The sequence below is a fragment of the Heterocephalus glaber genome, unplaced genomic scaffold, assembly GCF_053883595.1.
Source record: "Heterocephalus glaber isolate CG9 unplaced genomic scaffold, H.glaber_assembly_v1.0 deba00001608, whole genome shotgun sequence".
In the NCBI taxonomy this organism is placed as follows: domain Eukaryota; kingdom Metazoa; phylum Chordata; class Mammalia; order Rodentia; family Bathyergidae; genus Heterocephalus; species Heterocephalus glaber.
Window position 1 is genome coordinate 27,259,472 of NW_028258379.1, and position 22,399 is coordinate 27,281,870.

The 22,399-nt window shown below is 35.4% G+C and overlaps 1 protein-coding gene across 1 annotated transcript; it reads left to right on the plus strand.

Annotated features, from left to right (window-relative positions):
• The first annotated feature begins 9,636 nt into the window (after positions 1-9,636).
• Gpr65 (G protein-coupled receptor 65) lies at positions 9,637-16,470 on the plus strand. Its single transcript, XM_004837096.3, has 2 exons — positions 9,637-9,717; positions 15,236-16,470. The coding sequence occupies exon 2, from the start codon at positions 15,270-15,272 to the stop codon at positions 16,272-16,274; it is 1,005 nt and encodes a 334-aa protein (XP_004837153.1). The 5' UTR covers positions 9,637-9,717; positions 15,236-15,269; the 3' UTR covers positions 16,275-16,470.
• Positions 16,471-22,399: the final 5,929 nt, after the last annotated feature.

Consider the following 22,399-nt stretch of genomic DNA (forward strand, 5'->3'; position numbering starts at 1 on the left):
CCCCTGATGACTAAAGATGTTGAACATCTTCTGTCATTGCCTGTGCCTGTGTACCCTATTTTTCTTTGAGCAGTTTCAGAGTTTCAGGTCTTATATTTAGGTCTTTGATCCATTTTTAGTAGTTTGCTGGGGAGGATGAGAGACAGGGATCTTTTTTCAATATTCCATATGAATATCTAATTTTTCCAGCACTATTTCTTAAAGAGGCTATCTTTTCTCCAATGAAAGTTTTTGACACCTTTATCAAAAATCAGGTGGCTGTAGTTGTGTGGGTTTGTTTCTGCATCCTCTATGCTACTCCATTGGTCTGTCTGTTTTTGTGCAAGTACCATGCCATTTTTGTTATTACGGCTTTGTAAGTTTATTTTGAAGTCTGTTATTGTCATATCCCCAGCATTGCTCTTTATGTTCATGAGTGCTTTGGCTATTCTGGGATTTGTATGCTTCCATATTAACTTTAGAATTGTTTTTGTAGATTTTTTGGAGAATGTTATTAGTATTTTGATGGGGTATTTGTAATTTTTTGATAAACTTCCATAGTTTTCTGTAATGATTATATTAATTTATATTCCCACCAGTAGTATATATGGTTCCTTTCCCTCCACATCCTTGCCAACATTTATTTTCCTTATTTTAGGGAATAGTCATTCTAAAAGTATGAAATGACATCTCATTGTGCATTTAATTTTCCTTTTCCTGGTGATTACTGATGTTGTGCTGGTTTGTTTGTTTTTGTTTTGCTTTTTTGCCTGTTGCCCTTTTGCATCTGTATGCCTTCCTTTGAGAAATGCTCATTTAGGTCCACTCCCCATTTTAAAAACAGATTTTTAAAAATTATCTTGCTATTGAGCATAGTTCCTTCTATGTATTAAGGTATTACCATGTAGATATATGGTTTGCAAATATTTTTAAATATTTTCTCTCATTCTGTAGGTTGTCTCTTCACTCTACTGATTGTTTACTTGGATGTGCAGATTCTTTTTATTTTACGTAATTCTATTTGCCTATTTTGATTTTTTTGCTCGTACACTTGTGGTCAACTTCCAAAAATCATTGCACATTACAATGTCTTTTATGTTTTCTTCTTGTAGATGTATAATTTCAAGTCTTTCATTTAAACTTTATTCCATTTTGTGTTTATTTTTGTGTATGGTGTGAAAAAACAATCTAATTTTTTGTGTGTAAATATCCAGTTCTGCCAAACTACACATATTTCCTCACTGTGTGTTCTTGGTACCTTTGTCAAAAGTCAGTTGACTATAAATGCTGGATTTATTTCTGGTCTCCATGGTCTGTTCCATTTATCTGTGTTTCTGTTTTTATGCTAGTACCATGTTGTTTTAATTACCTAATTAGTAGATTTTAAAGTCAGGTATTGCGATGCTTCCAGTGCTATTCTTTTTGTTCAAAATTGCTTTACATATTCAGTGTCTTGTAATTCCATAAAATTATAGAATTATTTTTTTCTTATTTCTATGAAAAATGTTATTGGGATTTTGATAAGGGTCACATTTCATATGCAGATTTCTTTGGGTTGTATGGACATTTTAACAATATTAATTCTTTTAGTCTATGAATATGGGATATTTTTTCTTTCCTGTCTGTCTTCTTCAATTTCTTTTATTAATGTTTTATAGCTTTTAGTTTACAGATCTTTTTAATCCATTATTTTTAATTTATTTTGTTAAATTAGTACATATTTGTCAAACACAATGATCACATACATTGTAGGGAATTTTTACCTGTACCTAATATATTTTAATTCTTCTTTTATTCCCATTCCCCTCCCCTCCCTTAACCCTTCTTCTCTTCCCATTTACAAAAGCTTTATTTCCATTTATTTCTTTCCATTTGTTTCTTTTTCCTTTTCCTTTCCTTCCCTTTTCCTTCCCCCTTCTTGTTCCCCTTCCCATTTGAACATGTTCTTCCTACTTCACAATATTTACCCTCTATTATGCTCCTTATTTACCCTTTGGCTTTCTCACACTAGAGAAACAATGTGATATTTAAACTTTTGTTTCTGATTTATTTCTCTTAAGATTATTGTCTCAAGATGCATCCATTAACCTAAAAACAACTCAAGTTTATCCTTCTTTATATCAGAGTAATACTCCATTGTATATAAATACCACATTTTCTTTATCCATTCATCTATTGATGGACATGTGGGCTGTTTCCAAGATTTAGCTGTTATAAGTTGTGCTGATATAAACATGAACATGCATATATCACCATAGTGTGATGCTTTTAACGCTTTGGGGAAGATATCCAGAGGGAGAAAATCTGGGTCAAATGGAACCTCTAGTTTTAGTTTTTAAAGTATTCTCCACACTGATTTCCATAGTGGTTGTATCAATTTACACTCCCACTAGCAATGGAGAAAGGGGTTTTTTCCCCCACAGCCTTCCCAGAATTTGTTATTGTTTGATTTCTTGATGATAGCCATTCTTTCCAAAGTGAGATGTAATCTCATTATTGTTTTAATTTGTAGTTCTTGAATGACCAGTAATGTTGAACATTTTTTCATATATTTACTTGCTGTTTGCATTTCTTCATCTTAGAAATGTCTATTCATTTTGGATGCTCAGTTTTGGATCGGGTCTTTAGATTTGGGGATCCAATTTTTTTGAGTTCCTTAAATATTTTAGATGGTAGTCCTTTGTCTGAAGAGTAGCAAGAAAAATTTTTTTCCCATTCCATGAATCATGTCTTCCCTCTGTTAGTGGTTTATTTTGCTGCGCAAAAGCTTTTCAATTTGATGTGATCCCAGATTCTTTGTAATATTTCCTATGCAATCCAGATTTTGTTCATAAAGCGTTTGACTACACCTGTCTTCAAGAGTTTTATTTATTCTGTCTTTCAGGTGATTAAGCGTTTCTGTTTTAATGTTTAGATTTTTGATCCATTTCAATTTTAGTTTAGTGCATGATGAGAGATATGGGTCTAGGTTCAATTTTTGGCATGTGGAAAGCCAGTTTTTCCAGCATCATTTATTTAAGAGGCTATCTTTCTCCCAGTGAAGATATTTAGTCCTTTTGTCTGTTCATGTCTTCTGTATTTTCCATCTTATGAAAGTACAAGTTCTCAAAGTAGGTATTGATGATTTTCTGGAGATCTGCTGGTTCTGTAGTAATGTTGCCGTTTTCATTTCTAATTGTGTGGATTTAGTCTTTTCTTTCCCTTTTTCATAAAGTTGGCTAGGAGTTTGTCTATTTTATTTATTCTTTCAAAGAATTAACTCTTCAATTCATTTTTTTCTTTGTATTGTTTTCTTAGTCTCAATTGCATTAATTTCTACCCTGATCTTTATAAACTCCTCCCTCATATGAACTTTGGGTTTAACTTGCTCTTGTTTTTCTAGAAACTTGGGGTTCAACATTACGCTATTTATTTGACCTCATTCCGCTTATCTGATGTGAGAATTCACCACTATAAATTTCCCTCATAGGACTGTTTTTATTGTGTCTCATAAGTTCTGGTATATTGTATTGGCATTACCATTTAATTGTAGAAACGGTCTAATTTCTTCTTTAATTTTATATGTGACCCATTGGTTGTTTGGGAGGATGCTATTTAATTTCCATGTGCTTATATAGTTTTGTGGTTTCTTTTGTTATTGATTTCAAATTTCATTTCACTATGATATGAAAATATGGATGAGATAATTTCAATTCCTTTGCATTTACTTAGGCATGTTCTATGAGCTACTATGTGGTCTATTTTGGAGAAAGTCCTATGTGCGGCTGAGAAGAATATGTATTTTGTAATTGTTGGCTGGAACACTCTGCAGTTATCTACTAAGTCCATTTGTTCAAAGGTTTGGTTCAGATTTGATATTTCATCATTGATCTTTTGTCTAGGTGTTCTATTTGTGAAAGTAGGGTATTGATGTCCCCCATTACAATTGCATTAGTGCTTGGATATGATTTTTTATATCTATTCATGCTTCTTTTATATAGTTGGGTATACCGCTATTTGGTGAATATGTACTTATGATTGCTATCTCTTCCTCTTGGATTTGTTCCCTTAATAAGTATATAGTGACCTTCTTTGTCTCTTCTGATCAGTCTTGTCTTGAAATCCACTTTGTCTGCAAATAGAATAGCTACCCTTCAGCTTTTTTCTGGGTTTCTATCCCATGGAGTATTATTTTTCATCCTTTGACTTTCAGTCTATGAATTTCTTTTTGAATTAAATGTTTCTTGTATGCAGCATATTGTTGGACCTTGTTTCTTGATCCATTCTGCCAATCCATTTCTTTGGATTGGTGAACTGAGACCATTCACGTTGATGGCTATAACTGACACATACTGACTTATCCTTGTCATATTATTTTCCTGATATTGGTTCTCTTTCTTTCTTTTATATTTAATTGCTTGCTTTGCCTGGTAGATTCATTCTATTAGAATTCTTGGAATTGTTGTCTTCATTGTCTTTTTATAAAATATCCTTCAGAACTTTTTAGAATCTTGGTTTGGTGGTCATGAACTTCTTCAGGTGTTCTTTTTCATGGAAGGATCTTATTTCTCCATCAAGTTTGAAAGATAATTTTATGGGGTACATCAGTCTGGGTTAGAGGTTGTTTTCTTTTAGGGCTTGAAATTCTTCACTCCAAGATCTCCTTGACTTAAGGGTTTGTGCTGAGAAGTTTGCTGTGATTCTGATGGGTTTGGCTTTATGGGCAATTTGTTTCTCTAACAGCTTTTCTCTAACAGCTTTTAATATTCTGTTCTTGTGTTGAATTTCTGGAATCTTGACTGTTATATTCCTTGGTGTTGTTTTTTTTTCTCATTTTCTGTTTGTTTGTTTGTTTTCTGCATAGAGGCTTGTAAATTGTTTCTGGTAGGTAGCTTTATTACTAGTATTGAGACCTCTTTATGAAATGACTACTTTTCAGAGATGTCTTCTAGGCATAGCTGGCTTTGGATTTTGGATCTGTCCCAGGATCCTTCCTTTTCAATTTATTAGGGATTAAAGGTTGCAATCTATTTGGCCTATCACCCAGTTCTTTTATTCTGGACTATAGTATTATATATGACCCCCAGACAATCTATGTATTGGCATACAAGGAAGATCAGATGATCACAACAACTGTGTCTCTTGGCTAAAGTAATAAAATCAGTAATAACAATAGCATCAACCACAAACTGGAAAATGACAAACTGTGATAACTATTAATTTGCTGCCTTTAAGCACAGGGACAAGATATATAGTTATATAACAAACTCTAAGGCAAATCAGACAATTATATACAGTAAATAGCCACTTGATAGAGCAATTTTACTCCGAGGGTAGAAAATTTAAAAGGGATAAGAGGAAAAATAGAAAAATAAAAGAAGAGAGACTAGAAGCAAGGCTGAAGGACAAAGGAAGATTATCTAAGCCTCAGGAAACTGATGAAGGAGTCAGGTGGAAAAGAAAGAAGGAAAAAGCAAAAACAAGCACTAAACAAAACAAAAAAGCTAAAACGAATGTTCACACTCACCAAAAAATAAAAAATAAAGACAAGCAAACAATAAACCAAATGAACAGAAAGAAAAAGGAAAAGATAAGAAGAAATTTCTCTGAGATTTCAAGCCTAAGATTATCTCCTAGGGTCTACAGTTCTGTGAAAGTGTCCAAATCAGGTCATGAATCTGTTCTCACTGGTAGACAAAGGAGGCAGTCAGAGCCCAGATCTTTGCTGGATAATCCCAGCACACAGCAGTAGGTTTAGGGCAGAGTGACATTTCTGGAACTTTCAAATCCACAGAACTTCAGACTGAGCCTGGCCTCTGGTTGTGGGGTTGGAGCCTGAAGCATTTAGCTTATAGCACTCTGAGTTTCTCTTGCTGCCCTGACCATGGCTCCTTGACCCTGGACATCTCCTGTGGTTGTCCTTCACCAAGTCACTGTGGCGTTTAACACTGGGAGTCCTGAGATACAGCCAACCCAGTGCTGCTCTGGGTTCTGGGTTCAATTGGCCCCTCCCTAAAATGGCATCTGACTGAGTACTGTCTCCAGGGGACACTGCAGTCATTTGGACTAGAGTCACTGACTAGCTGTTGTAGTGCACAGCGTCCCTGAAAATGTCTAGAGCCACCTGCTTTCACTATATCTCTGTTGATTTGATTCTCCTTTCTCACACTGTGAACCAGGGAGAAATGCAGTTTGCCCCCTCCTTTTTCTGTGTTGTGGTCTCTCTCTGTCTCTCTCTCTCTCTCTCTGTCTTTCTCTTTCTCTTTCTCTCTCTCTCTCTCTCTCTCTCTCTCTCTCTCTCTCTCTCTCTCTCTCTCTCTCTCTCTCTCTCTCCCCATGAGTAGCACCACTGAGCTAATTCCCCAGCCTGTGGTCTGTCTCTTTGATTTCTCTTTGGGCTCTAATTTTCCCTTCTGATCCTTCCTGGGTCCCAGGGATCCACCTCCCTCTTTTTCTTCCCCAAGTTGTTATTTTCCAGTGTCTGGATTTCGAATCTTGGAGATGTCTATTTGTTGCTGTTTACCATTCCACCATCTTCCCAGAAGTCCTCTACAGGTCTTTTATCTCCGATTAAATTTCTTTCTTTCTTTATACTACTATAAATAGAATTCTTCTGTAGATTTCTTTTTTCTTTTTTTTCAGATAGCACATTTTCAGCACATAGAAATGCCACTGATTATGTATCCTGTGACTCTACAAAGATACTAGTTCTAACAGTTTTTTGATGAAATCTTTAGGATTTTCTATAGATATATAATATCATGCTATGTGCAAAAAAAGGACAATTTAACTTTTTTCTTTCTGATTTGGATACTTTTTCTTTCTCTTGCCTAATTGCTCTGGCTAACACTACATTGGTCTGTTGAATAGAAATGACAAGGAGCATCATTGTCTTGTTCCTGAGTTTAGAGGGAAAGCTTGCAAATTTTCATAATTTAGTATGATGTCACATGTGAAATTCTCATATATGGTCTCTATTGTGTTAAGGTACATTCTTTCTACACCTAATTTATTGAAAGCTTTTATCATGAAAGGATGAGTTCAGAGTTTCAAAAGGTAGAGGCAATGAGAGGTAATGGAAAGATGTGAGGTACAGACAATATGCTTGGGAGGAATCTGTTCAGATGAAGCAAAGCTTCTGGGCCTCAAGAATATAAAGAAAATTTCCTGCTCAGTAAAGGTGGGGCTCAGGGTTGTGAGAGAGGAAGTAATGAGAGCTTAAATGTGGTAAGTCTCTGAAGAAGCAGCCCTGCATCCTGACTACAATACCTGTCCCCCATCTGTAGGAAACCAAGATGGATGGGTGTCAAATACCCCGATGAACTGGGTTATATGGGGAAGAGAGTAGGCCTGTGCCTCACCTGCAGGGTAAAGTCCAGGCTACCACCAATCCCTTTCAAACTCTCAAAAAATTGAAGCAGGGGGAATACTTCCAAATTGATTTTATGGAGCCAGTATTATCACGACACTAAAGCCAGAGAATAAAAGAAATAAAGACTCATCTTTCTTTCCTTCCTTCTTGCCCCCCCCTTTATCTCCTTCCTCCCAATAATCCCTTTCCTCAAGGCAATAAACACAAAATATCAAACTGAATTTTTAAGGGTAAGGCTGGGATAAAAAATAAAATAGGCTGGGAAAATATAGGAGTATTTCTCAGTATTACCTTGACATATTTAGTTGCAGATTTATTAGTAAAATTGTACCAGATAGATGATATGTCCCACAAGGCACCCTTCATCAGCAGAATAAACTGCACTGTCTCCTCCCTGAGAAGTTGGAACCAGGCAGTTCCCCTTTTCTGTTGTGTAGCCCAAGTGTTCTGACACTGGCCAGTGTAGAATGTCGAATTTACTCCAGAAAACCAGATAACTGACTGTCCAGGATTGCTGACCCCATAAAACCCAGTTCCTGCTAACTGGCTTTGTCTCATTTTCATGTTAAAACATCCCAGTGACTCAATGCTCTGATATTTTCAACTATTCATTAGATAGTCCTGTGGATGAAATGTAAATTTCTTACATTTGGCCACATTCTGGCATAAGTCAGCTATGATTTTTTTATATATCTAACCAGAAGTGAAAGTTTATGTTTCTCATGTTCTTTAACTATATCCTTTTTTATGTTTTGAAGAACAAAACATATAGATATTTGCTACAGATATGAAAGTACTCTCTCCCTAAAAGCAGAAGTATAGTCTATGTAGATAAGAGATTATGAAAATCTTGAAATATATAGAAACCACCAATATGCAGATGTACAAAACCAAGCAAAAATGAGAATTTTGGACTGTAGTCATGAATAAACTGAATTAATTACTTTCATTTTTATAAGGCCTTGAGATTTTTATTAATTTTTCATATTGTGTAAGTTTTCATCATTTTAGTAACAATATAAATTATTCCAAATTTTTTAGTTACTGTTTGTTAACTTACTTTGCCAACTCTTGTGTACTTTAGAAATGTATTACTTTTATTATTCTTATTGAAAGACCTACAAAAGAAATATTAAAAACCTCTACATTTCTGACATATCCTGATTAATTTCAAGATGAAAAGTCCTGATTAATCACAAGATCACCTTTTCCATCTCTAGGTAGAAAGAAAATCCACCACCAACAACATTTAATGTCCTTTAACAAATCCTAACTCAGCATGTTCGGCCTGTAGTCTTTAAAATTAAAATATCTCATTCCAAATTAACTCCACCTCTGTAGAGTAATAGTCTTACTTTCATCTCAAATAAAAGTTTAGGAGGACAGGTTTCAAAAATGATGTTTAACTGCTTTATATCTCAAAAGTAGGAAGTTCTATGAGCTAATTTCACTTCACATTAAGCCGCTTACAGACTTAGTAATAACTTTTAACTTGTTAAAGTACTACATGAGTTTTTATAACAATCTATATCATTCTCTAATGAGTTTCCAAGTTTCATAAAATTATTTATTTGTCTAGGCCAGCTAATTCAATTGATTTTAGCCATCTGTTTTCTGTTCTCAGAGGGGAACTAAAAGAGAAAATGGTTCTAGAGTCAAATATTATATATCTAACCCCATTACTTTCTCAAAAAACAAACTTTACAAAGTTAGCTACTTTTACACCCACCCTTCCCACTCCTCTTATTGGTATTAAACCACACAGTGTTCACCATTAAACACCCCTTCCCCATTCTCCTTCTTCTGTATTGTTCCCAAGAACTTGGTTGCCCTGACTAGATAGGTCTACAACACCCTCTCCTAACTTATACATCCCAATTATTCATCCTACCCTACTTTACACCTCTTGTGGTACTTATCAATGTTGCCATTGCATCCTGGTTATTAATGAACAGTTTTTTCTCCTTTACAGGCTGAGAAGCTCCTGTTCTGTAATAGCCAGGCCCTATATGTCTCCCGGCACAGTGTTTTAAGAATATAATAGATGGATTTATTGACGGAATGAACAAATGAATGAATTTACCTAGTAAATATTCTATTAAGTAAAGCCCATAGACAGTATGCCCTTCCAATTAAGATGCAATGGGAAAAGTAAGTTATAAAATTATAGTACAGTAAATAATAAAACATCTTTTAAAGTACTTAAGAGACTTTTTTGTTGAAACTTGGATAATGTGAGGCTTCCCATTAAGATGCTGCTTTCTCATTGGTTGTGATGAAATATGAGTGCAATTTCCTGTCCCCTCAGCAGTGCTGCTTTCTCTTCTTGATGCAAGCAGACTTATCACGCACCTCTGTGGACAAAAATCATCAGTCTAAGAAGCCGGGTAAGTATAAGATAACAAAACAAAATTTTAAAATAGATAACATATGTTGGTGTGATTGTTAGCAACAGTTGGGATGGTTTATCTGGTTCAGGCAATATAAATGTAGTAATACAGAGCATTACAGAAAAGGAGAAGTGAGGAAGATACATGGTTTCCTCCACTTCAAGCAGTAGTCAGGGGCTGGCAGTTTTTAAATTTAGAACTACCGGTAGTTAGATAAAGCCCTGGTTATTCAAAAGGGAAATGTTTGTGGTCCACATCCTCTTCAGGAAATGGTGTGTTTTGTCAAACTGCATTGTTTAGGAAGAATCCCAGGGGCCGGGGATTTAGCTCAGTGGTTCCGCCACCTGCCTTGCAAGCGCACGGACCCAAGTTCAATCCCCAGTACCAAAAAAAACACTTTGGGTGTAGGAAGAATCCTACCACCTCCTGTCTGTAGAGCTATCTGGCACCATTTCCTCATCATACAGCGGTCTAAAACATGTTTTGCACCCATCAGAAATGATGTGAAGTTAGAATAGGTTTCCAGGAGCAGTGAGTATTACTTAGGAGTTATTTGTTAACAAGTGAGTATCACAGTGCCTGAAACATACAGTTTGCATAAGTGGTTATTAAACTGGAAAATGAAAGGAAGCATCTCTTATAACATGATAGGAAAACAGTTTCCTTTTGTATTTATTTGTATGGTCTTTGGTTATTACTGAACAGATCTTTCTCCTTTACTGGTGATAAGCTCCTGTTTGGGTAATAGCCCAACGAATCCAGCCAAGAGCTGGCTAAGAATACATGTAATTTAACATAGCATAGCTCGTCTTCCTGTGCCTCTTGGTAGAAATTACAATTAAAACTAGGCAGTGCTGATTCCAAAAGCAGTTTTCTCAAACACTGACGAAAGTAGCCAAAATGACATTTGAAAAGATATTTGGATAATCGGAAGTATATATCCCATAAAATTTTAGATCCACACCCATTGAATTAACAAGTGTTATTGGCGGTGCGTGGTATCATCCATGAAGTGTTACTGTACAAATCACACAGTGCCTCTGGCTCCTCTCCTATGCTCTGTGAACAGGTGGCTAAAGATAATCCCCTTGTAGGAAATGCAGGGAACACCAGAAAAGATAGCAGATTACTGATGTTGTCATTGAAACAGCAGCATCAGCTACAATACAGTGAAGGCTTACCATGTGCTTGGCACTTTGCCCCTGTATTATCTCACAACACCACTATAACGTGGGTACTAACACATGTGAAAGCTGGAACTTGGAGAGGCAGAGAAAGACACAGAACCACAGAGCTCCTGAGGACTGTGAAGCTTCCAAACCATCTCCAGAACCCACCCTCATAACCACAAGGTTCTACTGCCCCTGTTGCCTAACAGAGAAGAGATCTGGTATCTGCTTCATCAAGCTGTCCGGGCTTGTGGTTGTTCTCAGCAAGGCAAGAGACTTTCACAGCTGCAGTTCATTCCACTGAGAACTTTATGAACCTTCCCAAATCATTTTTTCCATTTTACACTTCTAATCTTTTTTTATGAGGAAGCGATGCATACGCATTGAGTAATACTGATAAAGAAGAAAGGAGTGCCTTGCCCATTCTCTCATTTTCTTCTTCTTGGTCTTAACGTTCAGGGTTCAAGTGTGTAAACTGAAGCTGGACACGGGGTACACTCATCAGCTGCTTAGCTGTTCCTTTCTGAGTCTCATATTTTATTCTCATGTCATTTTTCTTCTTCATTTACATTCTTTAAAAGTTTCTAATGTGAGAAATTGCGGAGTGAATTTTCTCAGTGGCAGGGTCTCTGAAAATATTCTAATTTTTGCTCTGGTCTTTGCAATTTGCTTCTGTTGGGTATACAACTACAGGATGACATTTATTTTCTTAGACATCTGGGAATATTAGTCTTCTGTCTCTGGATTCTATTATTGTTGGTGATAAATCCTTTGTCAGTCTAAATTTTATCTTTTGTAGGTACTCCATCTGTTTTCTCTGGCTTTACTGATGTGCAATTTGATTGCAACGTATCTAGGTATAGGTTTCCATTTTTGTTTGTTTTTTATCCTATTTGAGATTTGCTAGGCTTCAGGTATCTGAGGATTCTATGTCCTTCATCAGTTCCGGAAAACACTCGACCATTACCTTTGTAAATATTGCCTTTTCCTTACTCTCTCTTTTCTACGTTTATGGAATTTCAATTATACATATGTCAACCTTCTCACTTTTTCTCTATGACCCTTTGGTATTTTACCATTTCTTTAACACTGACAATTATGCCTTAGTTCTTTAGTTCTGTCTTACAATTCACTAATTCTTTCTTCAGCTGGGTTTAATCAGTTGGTTCAGTTTAAAAGTTTAAATTATTATGTTGTTTATTTCTAGAGAGTCCATTTCAATCTTTTAAAAATATGCCTTGTCATTTTTTATATTCTCTTGCTCCTTACTCATGTGTTCCAATCCCCTCTTTTATTTCTTTAAATATATCAAATACACTTATTAGGTATGTATTAATATATCTCTAAAGCTCTTGTAGATCTAGTTCTCCTCTCTCTTGTTCCTGCTCAGTCTCACACATAGTGGCTTATTTCTCTCTGTGTGAGTGTCTGTGTGTGTGTGTGTGTGCGCGCGCACGCGTGCATGTGTAAATGTGTTCTAACACAGCCATATTTGTTAGAACTCTATCTGTGGGATTCTTTGAAGTCTAAGGTGAGAAAGCCTTTCTCAAGGGAAGATTTGTGTTTATTTCTTCCATGTGCCTAGAACTTACTTGTTTTTCATACAGTACCTCTAAATTTTAGAAGAATTTCTTTAACTATTTGGATTATGTATTATTTTTCTGAATTGCTTTTTATATAATAATAAAAAATTAATGTAATATTTCTTAGGAAGGCATATATGGTCCATCTGTATGTCAAACAGATACTGTTTGTCAAAATGCTTTACAACTTTCACAGTCTTTAGATTCCACTTTTTAACTTTTTAGTTGTAGTACAATTATTTATGCAGAAAAAATGCATATATCCTAAGTATACAGCTTGACATATTTTTACAAAGTGGGTATGGCTCGTGCAACCAGCCCCCATACCAAGAAACAGAACATTACCAAAATCTCAGAAGTTCCCCTTGTGCCCTTCTCGGCATTTCCTGCCCCCTCCCTGGGATCCAGCTCCTCACAGCACAGATTAACTTCTGTGGTTTTAATCAGTACAAACTCTTTTGTTTTTGTCTTTTCTATCACTCAGCATTACATTTGTGAGCTTTAGCCATGTAATTGCGTGTAGAAATAATTTGTTCATTTTTATTGGAATGTAGAAATCAAATATACCATACTTATTTATCCTAATGGGCATTTTAGTTGTGGGATATTACAAATAGTAGCACTATTGTGTTATTGTGAACACTAATTTTAGTACACACTGTTTAGTAAACATGTGTGTATTTATATTGAACATATAACTAGAAGTGGAATTGCTGAAGCTTGTGGTATGCCTAAATACCAGTTTTCCAGCCAACGGTATATGATAGTGCAGATATTCTACCTCCTCACCAGTACTTGGTATTTTATAACTTCCATTCCATTTATTCTGGTGGGTGTGTAGTAGTATCTCCTTGTGGTTTTACTTTGTATTTCCTTGATGACTAATAAAATTGAGCAAGAGGATTACTGTAAAATTCTTTCCAAGTGAAGACCTGCTAGAGGCCGTGCATATTCAGTGAACTTTTTTTTTAATGGCTCCTCACAGAAACCAAACTGAGATATGGGACTTGCCAACTTTTCTCTGCTGTCTGCTAATGTCAATGGGGTTTGATATTTTATCTTATCTTATCTTCTTTCTTTCTACCTTTGGCTAAAGGCAGAGGCTCCTGGATTCTAATGTGTGTGGAACCATAGAGGACACTGTCCTGCTACATACAGTACTAAGGTTTGCATTTTTTCTGATCTAGAGCCTCTCTTACTTTCTCCAGATGCCAATTTGCCTCCAGAATATCCAGAGCTTTCGTGTTCACTTCCGTCCCTCATCTCAGCTCCCACTTCCCTTTATCCATCACAACTTTTTCCTCCCTAGAAGGCTCTCTATTGAATTAAAAGGCTGTTTTTCAAATTTCCTTTATATTTTTGGGTGACAGAACAAGATCTTAGTAATTTATGTTCTCCATTTTGTTTCAAGAGTGGATATAATATGTACTCTGTATATGACTTGCTCTACCAGCAGAATCCTGCACCTTGTCATGGCAAATTTCTTTTGTGCTTAAAATCTATCAGACTTAGAAGGGAATTGTTCTGATGTACTGCATAATGGCCCTGCAAAGTTTTCCATGTAGGTCCCATCAAGTAAATTATCCAAATGTTCAAAAGCCCCCACTTACAAAGGAGTGCAGAAGCATTTCTCTACTCCAAGTTGCAGAGAAATATGAATACTCCACTCTGGTGTGAATTTTTGATATCATGGCTTTAAAAGTAAACACCTAATGAAAGTGGAATTTGATGATCACAAGATTTTACCTAGAAATGAAAATATCCTACTTATGAAAGTGTAAGAAAGACAAAAATGAGTTAGCCCACAAAGGTAGCAAAAGATAAACAGAAGAGGTAGGGTTGTCTATGTATTAAGGCTCTCAAGCTACTATATTTTAAAAGTCAACTTTATCATTTTTAATAAAAATATTTTCCTGGGTAATAAGGTGATTTTGAAAGTGCCTTTTACCTAGCTTGTATTTGAAATTAAACATTTAAAATTATATGACCATAGAGTTTATCACACACTGAAAGCACTTACTAAATAATTGAATTTTCTGATTAGCTGCTAAAATGATTTTAACTTTAGTTTTTGGATGTTAGCTTGTGTCTGGTAAGAAATATAATTCCCTCTAATCTAGCATCCCTTGGGCAATTCTTATTTGAAATAGGTAAAGTATCGCTGCTCGGTTTTGTCTATTAAAGTCAGTTAAATTATTTTTCCATTTTAAGTACTATCATTGTAATTTAATACATTTTAAAATATCTTCAATAAATGCAATAAGATTGCTTAAAATCATTATTGCAATGAGGTTACATATCTTATAAACATCTATTCTGTTCTAGTTTATGTTTCATTACAGAAAGGAAAGTACTTTTAAAAGATACCAATCTCTGTGAAAACAAAGCCTTAGATCTATTCATGTTTGCACCAACCTCTTGTGAGATTCGTGAAGAAAATTACATTGGGACAACACTCCAGGGAAGCTAAGGCATTCCGCAGTTCATCCTGGAGGGTTCTGTATCCATGATCTGTGAGAATTAACACATGGACTTCTGTTCATTAAATTCAACTGATCATTTTAGCTAACTTCCAGGAGCCTGGGCTCTGATTTCCAACTACTAATAATCTGTATGATGTACTACTACCCTTTCAAAGCATTGATGAATTAATTAGAACTTTAGAAAGCACAGGAAAATTGAAAAAATTTCCAAGTAAGAGAAAATTTGATGTTGAAAATAAACTACAATGAGGCAACACTTATTTTCCTGTTTACCTTCTAGGCACTAATGTTATTGCTACCTTAAAAAAGAAACAATGAACAGCACGTGCACTGAAGAACAGCATGATGTGGACCATTATTTGTTCCCAATCGTCTACATCTTTGTGATTGTAATCAGTGTCCCAGCCAATATTGGATCTCTGTGTGTGTCTTTTCTGCAAGCAAAGAAGGAAAATGAACTAGGAATTTACCTCTTCAGCTTATCGCTGTCAGATTTGTTATATTCATTAACTCTCCCTCTGTGGGTTCATTATACTTGGAATAAAGACAACTGGACTTTCTCATCTGACTTGTGCAAAGCGAGTGCTTTCTTCATGTACTTGAATTTTTACAGCAGCACAGCGTTTCTCACCTGCATCACCGTGGATCGATATTTAGCAGTAGTTTACCCTTTGAAGTTTCTTTTATTAAGGACAAGAAAATTTGCATTCGTGGTCAGCCTATCCATCTGGGTAATGGAATCTATCTTTAATTCTGTCATTTTGTGGAAAGATGAAACCTCTATTGAATATTGTAATGAAAAAAAGTCTAATTTTACTTTATGTTATGACAAATACCCTTTGGAGAAATGGCAAATCTACCTCAACCTGTTTAGGACATGTACAGGCTACGTAGCACCTTTGGTTATCATCCTGATTTGCAACCAGAAAGTCTACAAAGCTGTACGGCATAATCAAGCCACGGAAAACACTGAAAAGATAAGAATCATAAAACTACTTATCAGCATCACATTGACCTTTGTCCTGTGCTTTACTCCCTTTCATGTGATGTTGTTGATCCGCTGCATTTTAGAGCGTGATGTCACCTTTGATGACCACAAGTCTGGAAAACAGACCTACACAATGTATAGAATCACTGTTGCATTAACAAGTCTCAATTGTGTTGCTGATCCAATTCTGTACTGTTTTGTAACTGAAACAGGGAGATCTGATATGTGGAATGTATTAAAATTCTGTACTGGGAAATGCAATAAATCACAAAGAAAATGCATACTTTCAGTGTCTACAAGGGATACTATTGAATTAGATGTCCTCGAATAGAATAAAGAATTGGAGGGGAGGGGTTTAAAGAAGATGACATTATATCATCGCGATTAAATTTTGAAAAGGAAATCTAGCATGGGAGGGGGCTAAGTGTTCTAACTGAATATTTTAATCCTGTCCAATGGAATTATTTTTAAAGTTCATTGTACAACTCCCTCCTTGACTTTAATTAAACATGGCATGTTAAACAAAATTTAATATTTTTGTAATGACTTCGGATCAATATTATTAATGACAATTGTTTTTGTATCTGTGCTATATAATCCATCAAAGGATAATAACATGTATAGGATCATTAGTCTTTAAATCATTGGCCTTTGTGTCTGGTTATTATGATTTTTCTTGCTCTTTCTTTGGATATCAGTCTATCAGCTGTCAATTCTCCCAAGTCTATGTAACTGTCTCCAACAACCCCAACAACTAACTGCCACTTCTGATCTCATTCATTAACAAATATTTACTGAACCCACTGTGCATTCTAGGTTTTGGTGTTAAGTACTGGGATTACAAAAGAAATGGTCTCATGAAATTAACATCAGTTCTGAAACCTAATCACTGAGATTTTAAGATTGCTATATAAAGTAAAGGTAGATAGGCTCCGAGTTTTTGTTTTGCTTCCTTTTTTAGTTTACAGTTGTGTATACAGTACTTGGAATTACTTATCTGACATTATTTGATATAAGAAATCTTACATTCAGCAGTTTCTTTTTGGATTTAAAATATTTAGAGAGCCAAGAGCCCAGTCCCAGCTACTCAGGAGCCTGAGTCAGGAGGATTATAAGTTCCACATCAGCCTGAGAAATTTAGCAAAAACCTATGTCAAAAAAATATTCAGAAAGTTTTGATATATTCTTTTGAATTTTTATTATGACAATGACTCTGCCTAGCTGCAGGTAGGCAATAGGTAAACATTTCTCCTAACTAGTATCTTATAAGACTTTTAAAATCTTCTTTGCTTTAGTCCTTTAATTCCTTTTCTTCCATATCTGTTCTTTCTACTCCAAAGGTAACCAGATTGCAAATGTCTTGATACTATGTGGTGCCCTCACTTCTGAAAACAAAGTCCTAATAAAATGACCAATATTTTTTCAATCCCTATTTCTCAACAAACATGGAAAAATCAGTGAGTGCATAAATGATAATAACTTTCCACTGGTCTTCCGTGATGATATATGTCCACCTTGCTTTGAGGCCATAGGTGCATTCTCTGTTCTTTGCATTTTTCTTGTCATAATGACTTTAGAGAAGGAATAGAGTCCGCCTAGGTACTCTGAGACATACTCATATATGCTTAAAGACTAAAGATACAGTGAAAAAAAAGAGTAATAATTTGAATTGTTTGCTTAATTACTGATAAATTATTGGCATCATGTGAGTGAACACAAATAAAAATAAACCATCCAGAAACAATTTTGCCCACATCTGGAAACTCAAGTGTGGATTAAGTGTGTTGTCCCAGATCACACACTTTGCTGAAAACAGTGCCAGACCTCGAACTCAAGAATCCTGAATTCTCTCCAGAGTTGATTTTTTCCCCTTCATGTGTATTTAAAAATGCTTCTACTGTTTCTTTGTTTAGGCATGATAAAAAAAATACATAATGAATTGATTAATGTAATTGTTGAATTTAGGTCAGAATAGGGAAAAAGGGGGAGTTGTTTCATTATTCATACCTCCAGAAATATAATAAATCACATAGTAATTAAAGAAAATTAAAGGTAGTAATTAAATTAATCTGTTAGAGACCTAATTAAGACTTTTCTTCAGTTGGTTATGTGAATCAGAGACAGGGAAAATACAAATTTGTGCTACACTTATTAAGAATGTTATAGTTAATGATTACCAGCAAAACACTGATCTAGGATGTTACAGAATTCCTTCCCAAATGAGCTAGGCTAGAAGCTTACATTTTCCCTCAGAGCAGGGCTAGTCATGGAGAAGCCAGATTGAGAGGCTACTCATGATTTGGAACAGAGTCCTCTAGACATGATCTCAAGTGATCAATACTGGATAGTTAATCCTTTAGTTTTTAAAGGCTTTTTAGGTTCCTCGTTAAAGTTCCCTATTAAACTGAAGGCATTTCTGGAAGAAATAAGACCTGTTAGCTGTTAGTACATGAGACTTTGTCATCAGAAGGCTCAACTGGAACAGCAGATCATCCATTTACTAACTGAAATTTTCCACAATGTCTTCAAGGCTCAGTTTCTACAATCTTAGGAGCAATGATAACATTTACTTTTAACAAGTGCATGTGAAAACACTTTGAACACTGCGGTGAGCTGTCTGTTGTCCGTTGTTATAATTTCCATTGTTTTAGAGATTGTGGGTGGCTACCCAAGAGATAGAATAGTCCTGGGGAGTAGGAAGATAGCATGTGAACTAGGAGGAGCTGGCTCCAGAACACCATTTCTATAGTCATTTCCTGCAGATGGTTAAATACATCCTTTAAGGTAATTCAAGGCCTTCACAGTTTCTGGTTCTGTGGGATATTTTCAGTACTGCCTATTCCTAGGCATTCACAATTCTGAGGAGACACACACTGTGGATGTCAACATGTGGGTATATATCAGTTTTTAATTTGTTTACTTTTTTTACGTTTTATTTTCTCATCTAGAATGCTACTCTTTAATATAACGAACTCAAAATAGACATCTTGGAGAGGGCAGAGAAGAGACTAAGTGCAGATTTTTAGAACTTCCATTTTTCTTACCTAGCCTGGGAACCTTCGTGGTTGCATGAAGTCACATTCTTAACTTCTGAAATAATGCATCATCTGGCTTCTTTTCTTTCTTTACTAAGTCAGCAGCTGGAGAAAACATTTTTAAGATTATCTTTTCCTGTCCCTCGTTCCTTCTTTCTCCCTAGAAGTGGCTGCCAAGGGAGCTGTGGTAAGAAAACAACTATCTGCGTTTTTTCATTGCTGTATTATTCTGGAAAAGTCTAGTTCTAACTGATGTTTACTCAAATCCACTGAGTAGACACCTCTTGGGAGAAATAATGAAAATGTAACGTAAAGCAGTATCTGTTTTCAAACTATTCTTCATTCATAGTATAATCACTTGATTCATTTTAAGTAAAAAAGATACTTATACACTATTATCTCTTATTCTTTGGTCTTTCCAACAGCTTAAAGATGGAGCACATTGTGATTAGCGTTCTGATATTTGTAACATTATGCACCTACTTTGAAGAAATAAACTGACAATAATAAAAGCTGGTCAAATTTGGGGTGAAAGAGGAAGTGGTGGGGGGTTAAAATAGTTACTATTCTTCCTGTATCACTTGTTGGCCAAGAAAAAAACATATGGGCATCCCATATGTGGCCACTAGGTGTCGGAGATGTTCCATGACATTTTCTTATCCAAGAAACAAGACAAAAAACCTATACAGTGGAAATGAAAAGAGGGAAAATGCTGAAATTCTCTTTGCATCATTTATTCTTCTGCTCTCTGAAAAGCTCAACAATCATTAGATATTTTCACTTAAACTGTGACCATCACTTCAGTGTCTTTTTTTCTTTCCAAACTGGTTAAAATTGACCAGTCCACACTAAGAGAACATAGGCTAAATTGCAAAATATCTGTAAAATTGGGCATCTACCCTTGAAGACTTGTGTTTATTTAGTTGTCCTACCCATATGAGAAAATAATAGTCCCCTTTCACATAGATGCAACACATAAACCATTTGAGTTATAAGGAGTTTGCAATTTTGCCTACTATTATGAATTAATATCTATGAAAGTCAAGATGTAATTCAGTATATGAATAGTTTTTAATTTTACTTTATTATTGTTATGACTCAGTGTAAAAACATTACATCTGTTATTCTGAACTCTTTAAATCCATTTGTCTCCAAAGAACAGTACTACAATCATGTTCAAATTTAACAGCATTTGCATATCATTAAGCATATAATGGCCTGTAATCTATTTTTCTTCTGTTTGTAATTTTTTGAAGCTTTTTATGAAGCACCAATATATTTTTACACATGAAGAGGCTAAGATTCCTCAAATAATGTTGCAATTAGCTGTTCACAAAGCAAATCATGCACATGGCCAATAGAAGAATGAACCAGAGGAGTCTCCATATTGTTTAGTGCCAGCTCTTGAATATAAAAATACAAATTTCATTAACTAGGAAATGTGCGCTCCATTTCAAATCCAATACAATCAAGAAAATTACTCCACAATGACTTGGATAGATATTTGACTGAACTTGTAAACATTTGTCTAGGATAATTCCTCTCAAGATGCCCTAAAATTTCTGGTCCTACCTCCAAAATTTATTGACACTAACACATTATGTAGCCTAGAAATTTTAATGATAAATTTGGAAACAACTGTTGTTCTACCCCCACTCCCAAAAAGACTTAAGGACCTTCTCACCAGTTATCACCACTATTTACTGAATAAATAAATAAATAACAGGTAAATTATGGGCTGTACTAAACATGATGCAATTTCAATAGTCTCTGGGTTTTATTCCAGAAACTCTGGAGCTATTTGTATTTTGGGGTGAAAATTTTTAACATTATGTGAGAAAATAAGATTAAAAAGAAAGAATCTCCCTTTAGGAGAGCTTTTGTTAATATTTCTTACATTTGCTAAAGTAAAACAGTAGAGGTAGATATTGTCAATGACCGTTTTGTTCATCTTTAAGTGGGAGTAATAGAAATTGTCACGTTGATGTCCAGCTATCATTTCTTATTCATGAAAAATGCTTTTAAAATGTTTCTGCCCTAAATTTTTGGCGTTGTGTTGATCAGTTGACTTAATTTTGTTACAGGCTACACAGTAACATCAATCTCTGTTGACAGCCTGTGCTACAAAAAATACTGCAGTTGCATTTTCTTCATCAACTTAATTGCAACTCCTGGCCCGCATGTCACCAAGCTATAGGGAATTCCATCTCAGTCCCTAGTGAGTTGTCTTCCTCTTTTGGGTTCACAACAGAACCGTGGAGGTTTACATGATGCTAAGGAAATGCAGGAGGGGCCTTTCATTTACAGACTGTAACAGTCACTGATGACGTTGATGTTGCCAAGTTTTCAATGGTCCTTGAATTCCAATGGTTCTTTGGTGCCTTGTTGAATATCATGGGGGACAGGAGTTATTTGCAAGATGAGACAGGAGTCCAGCTTCCTGTGCCTCAAGTAGACGTTCTTTGAAGCATTCTGTCCCCCAGAACTGCCTCTTTTGGCAGATGCCTAACTTCCAGATCCATGAAATTCTTGGCTTCGGTAATGGAACATGTACATTAGCAAACCAATCAAAGCAGTCTAATCCTCTGGCCACAGTGATTGGTTCAGTGGTGGACATGTAATCTAACCTGCTTAGATGTTGAACAAAGCCTTTTTCTATACCTGATGATACACCATGCAGGTGAAATGCCTGAAACCTTTGTTATCATGAAATAGACAAAACATGGAAGAAAGAAGACCTTAGAGAATCATAGAACAATGGAGCTGGATCCTAATGACATGGTGAGTCTCTGAAAATTGCAGTTATCACACAAAATAAATCTCTCAATTATTTTTCCATTAACTTTATTGGTACATTTTAGGTATACAGTACAGTTACATTTATCATTGAGATCTTGTACCTTTACATGATGTATCTTGGTTCTTATTTTTTCCCCATTCCCCTGCCCTCCCTTCACCCCATCTACCCTTCCCCATTTACAAAGACTTTGTTTCCGTTTTTTTCCTCTTCTTGTATTTTTTTCTTTTCCATTCTTTTCTTTCCCCTATCCCTCCCACTTCCCCTACTCCTTCAGACCTTTTCTTCCTATTTCACAAAATCAATTATACATTTTGATCCTTATTTACACTTTTAGTTTTTCACACCAGAGAAATTATTTGGTATTTACATGTGCATCCTATTTATTTCACTGAAAAGTATGGCCTCAATGTGCGTCCACTTAGCTAAAAATGTCTCTAGTTTCTCATTCTTTATGGCTGAGTAGTACTCCATTTTATTTTTGAAAAAACACACACATCTTCTTTATCTAGTCTCCAGTTGATGGGCATTTGGGCTGTTTCCAAGTTTTAGCTATTTAAAAATCGTGCTGCTATGAACATGGATGAGCATATATCACCGTGGTATGATTCTTTTAATTCTTTT

Coding starts and splice junctions, on each gene's coding strand:
- Gpr65 (XM_004837096.3), top strand. CDS start 15,270: ATGAACAGCACGTGCACTGAAGAACAGCATGATGTGGACCATTATTTG.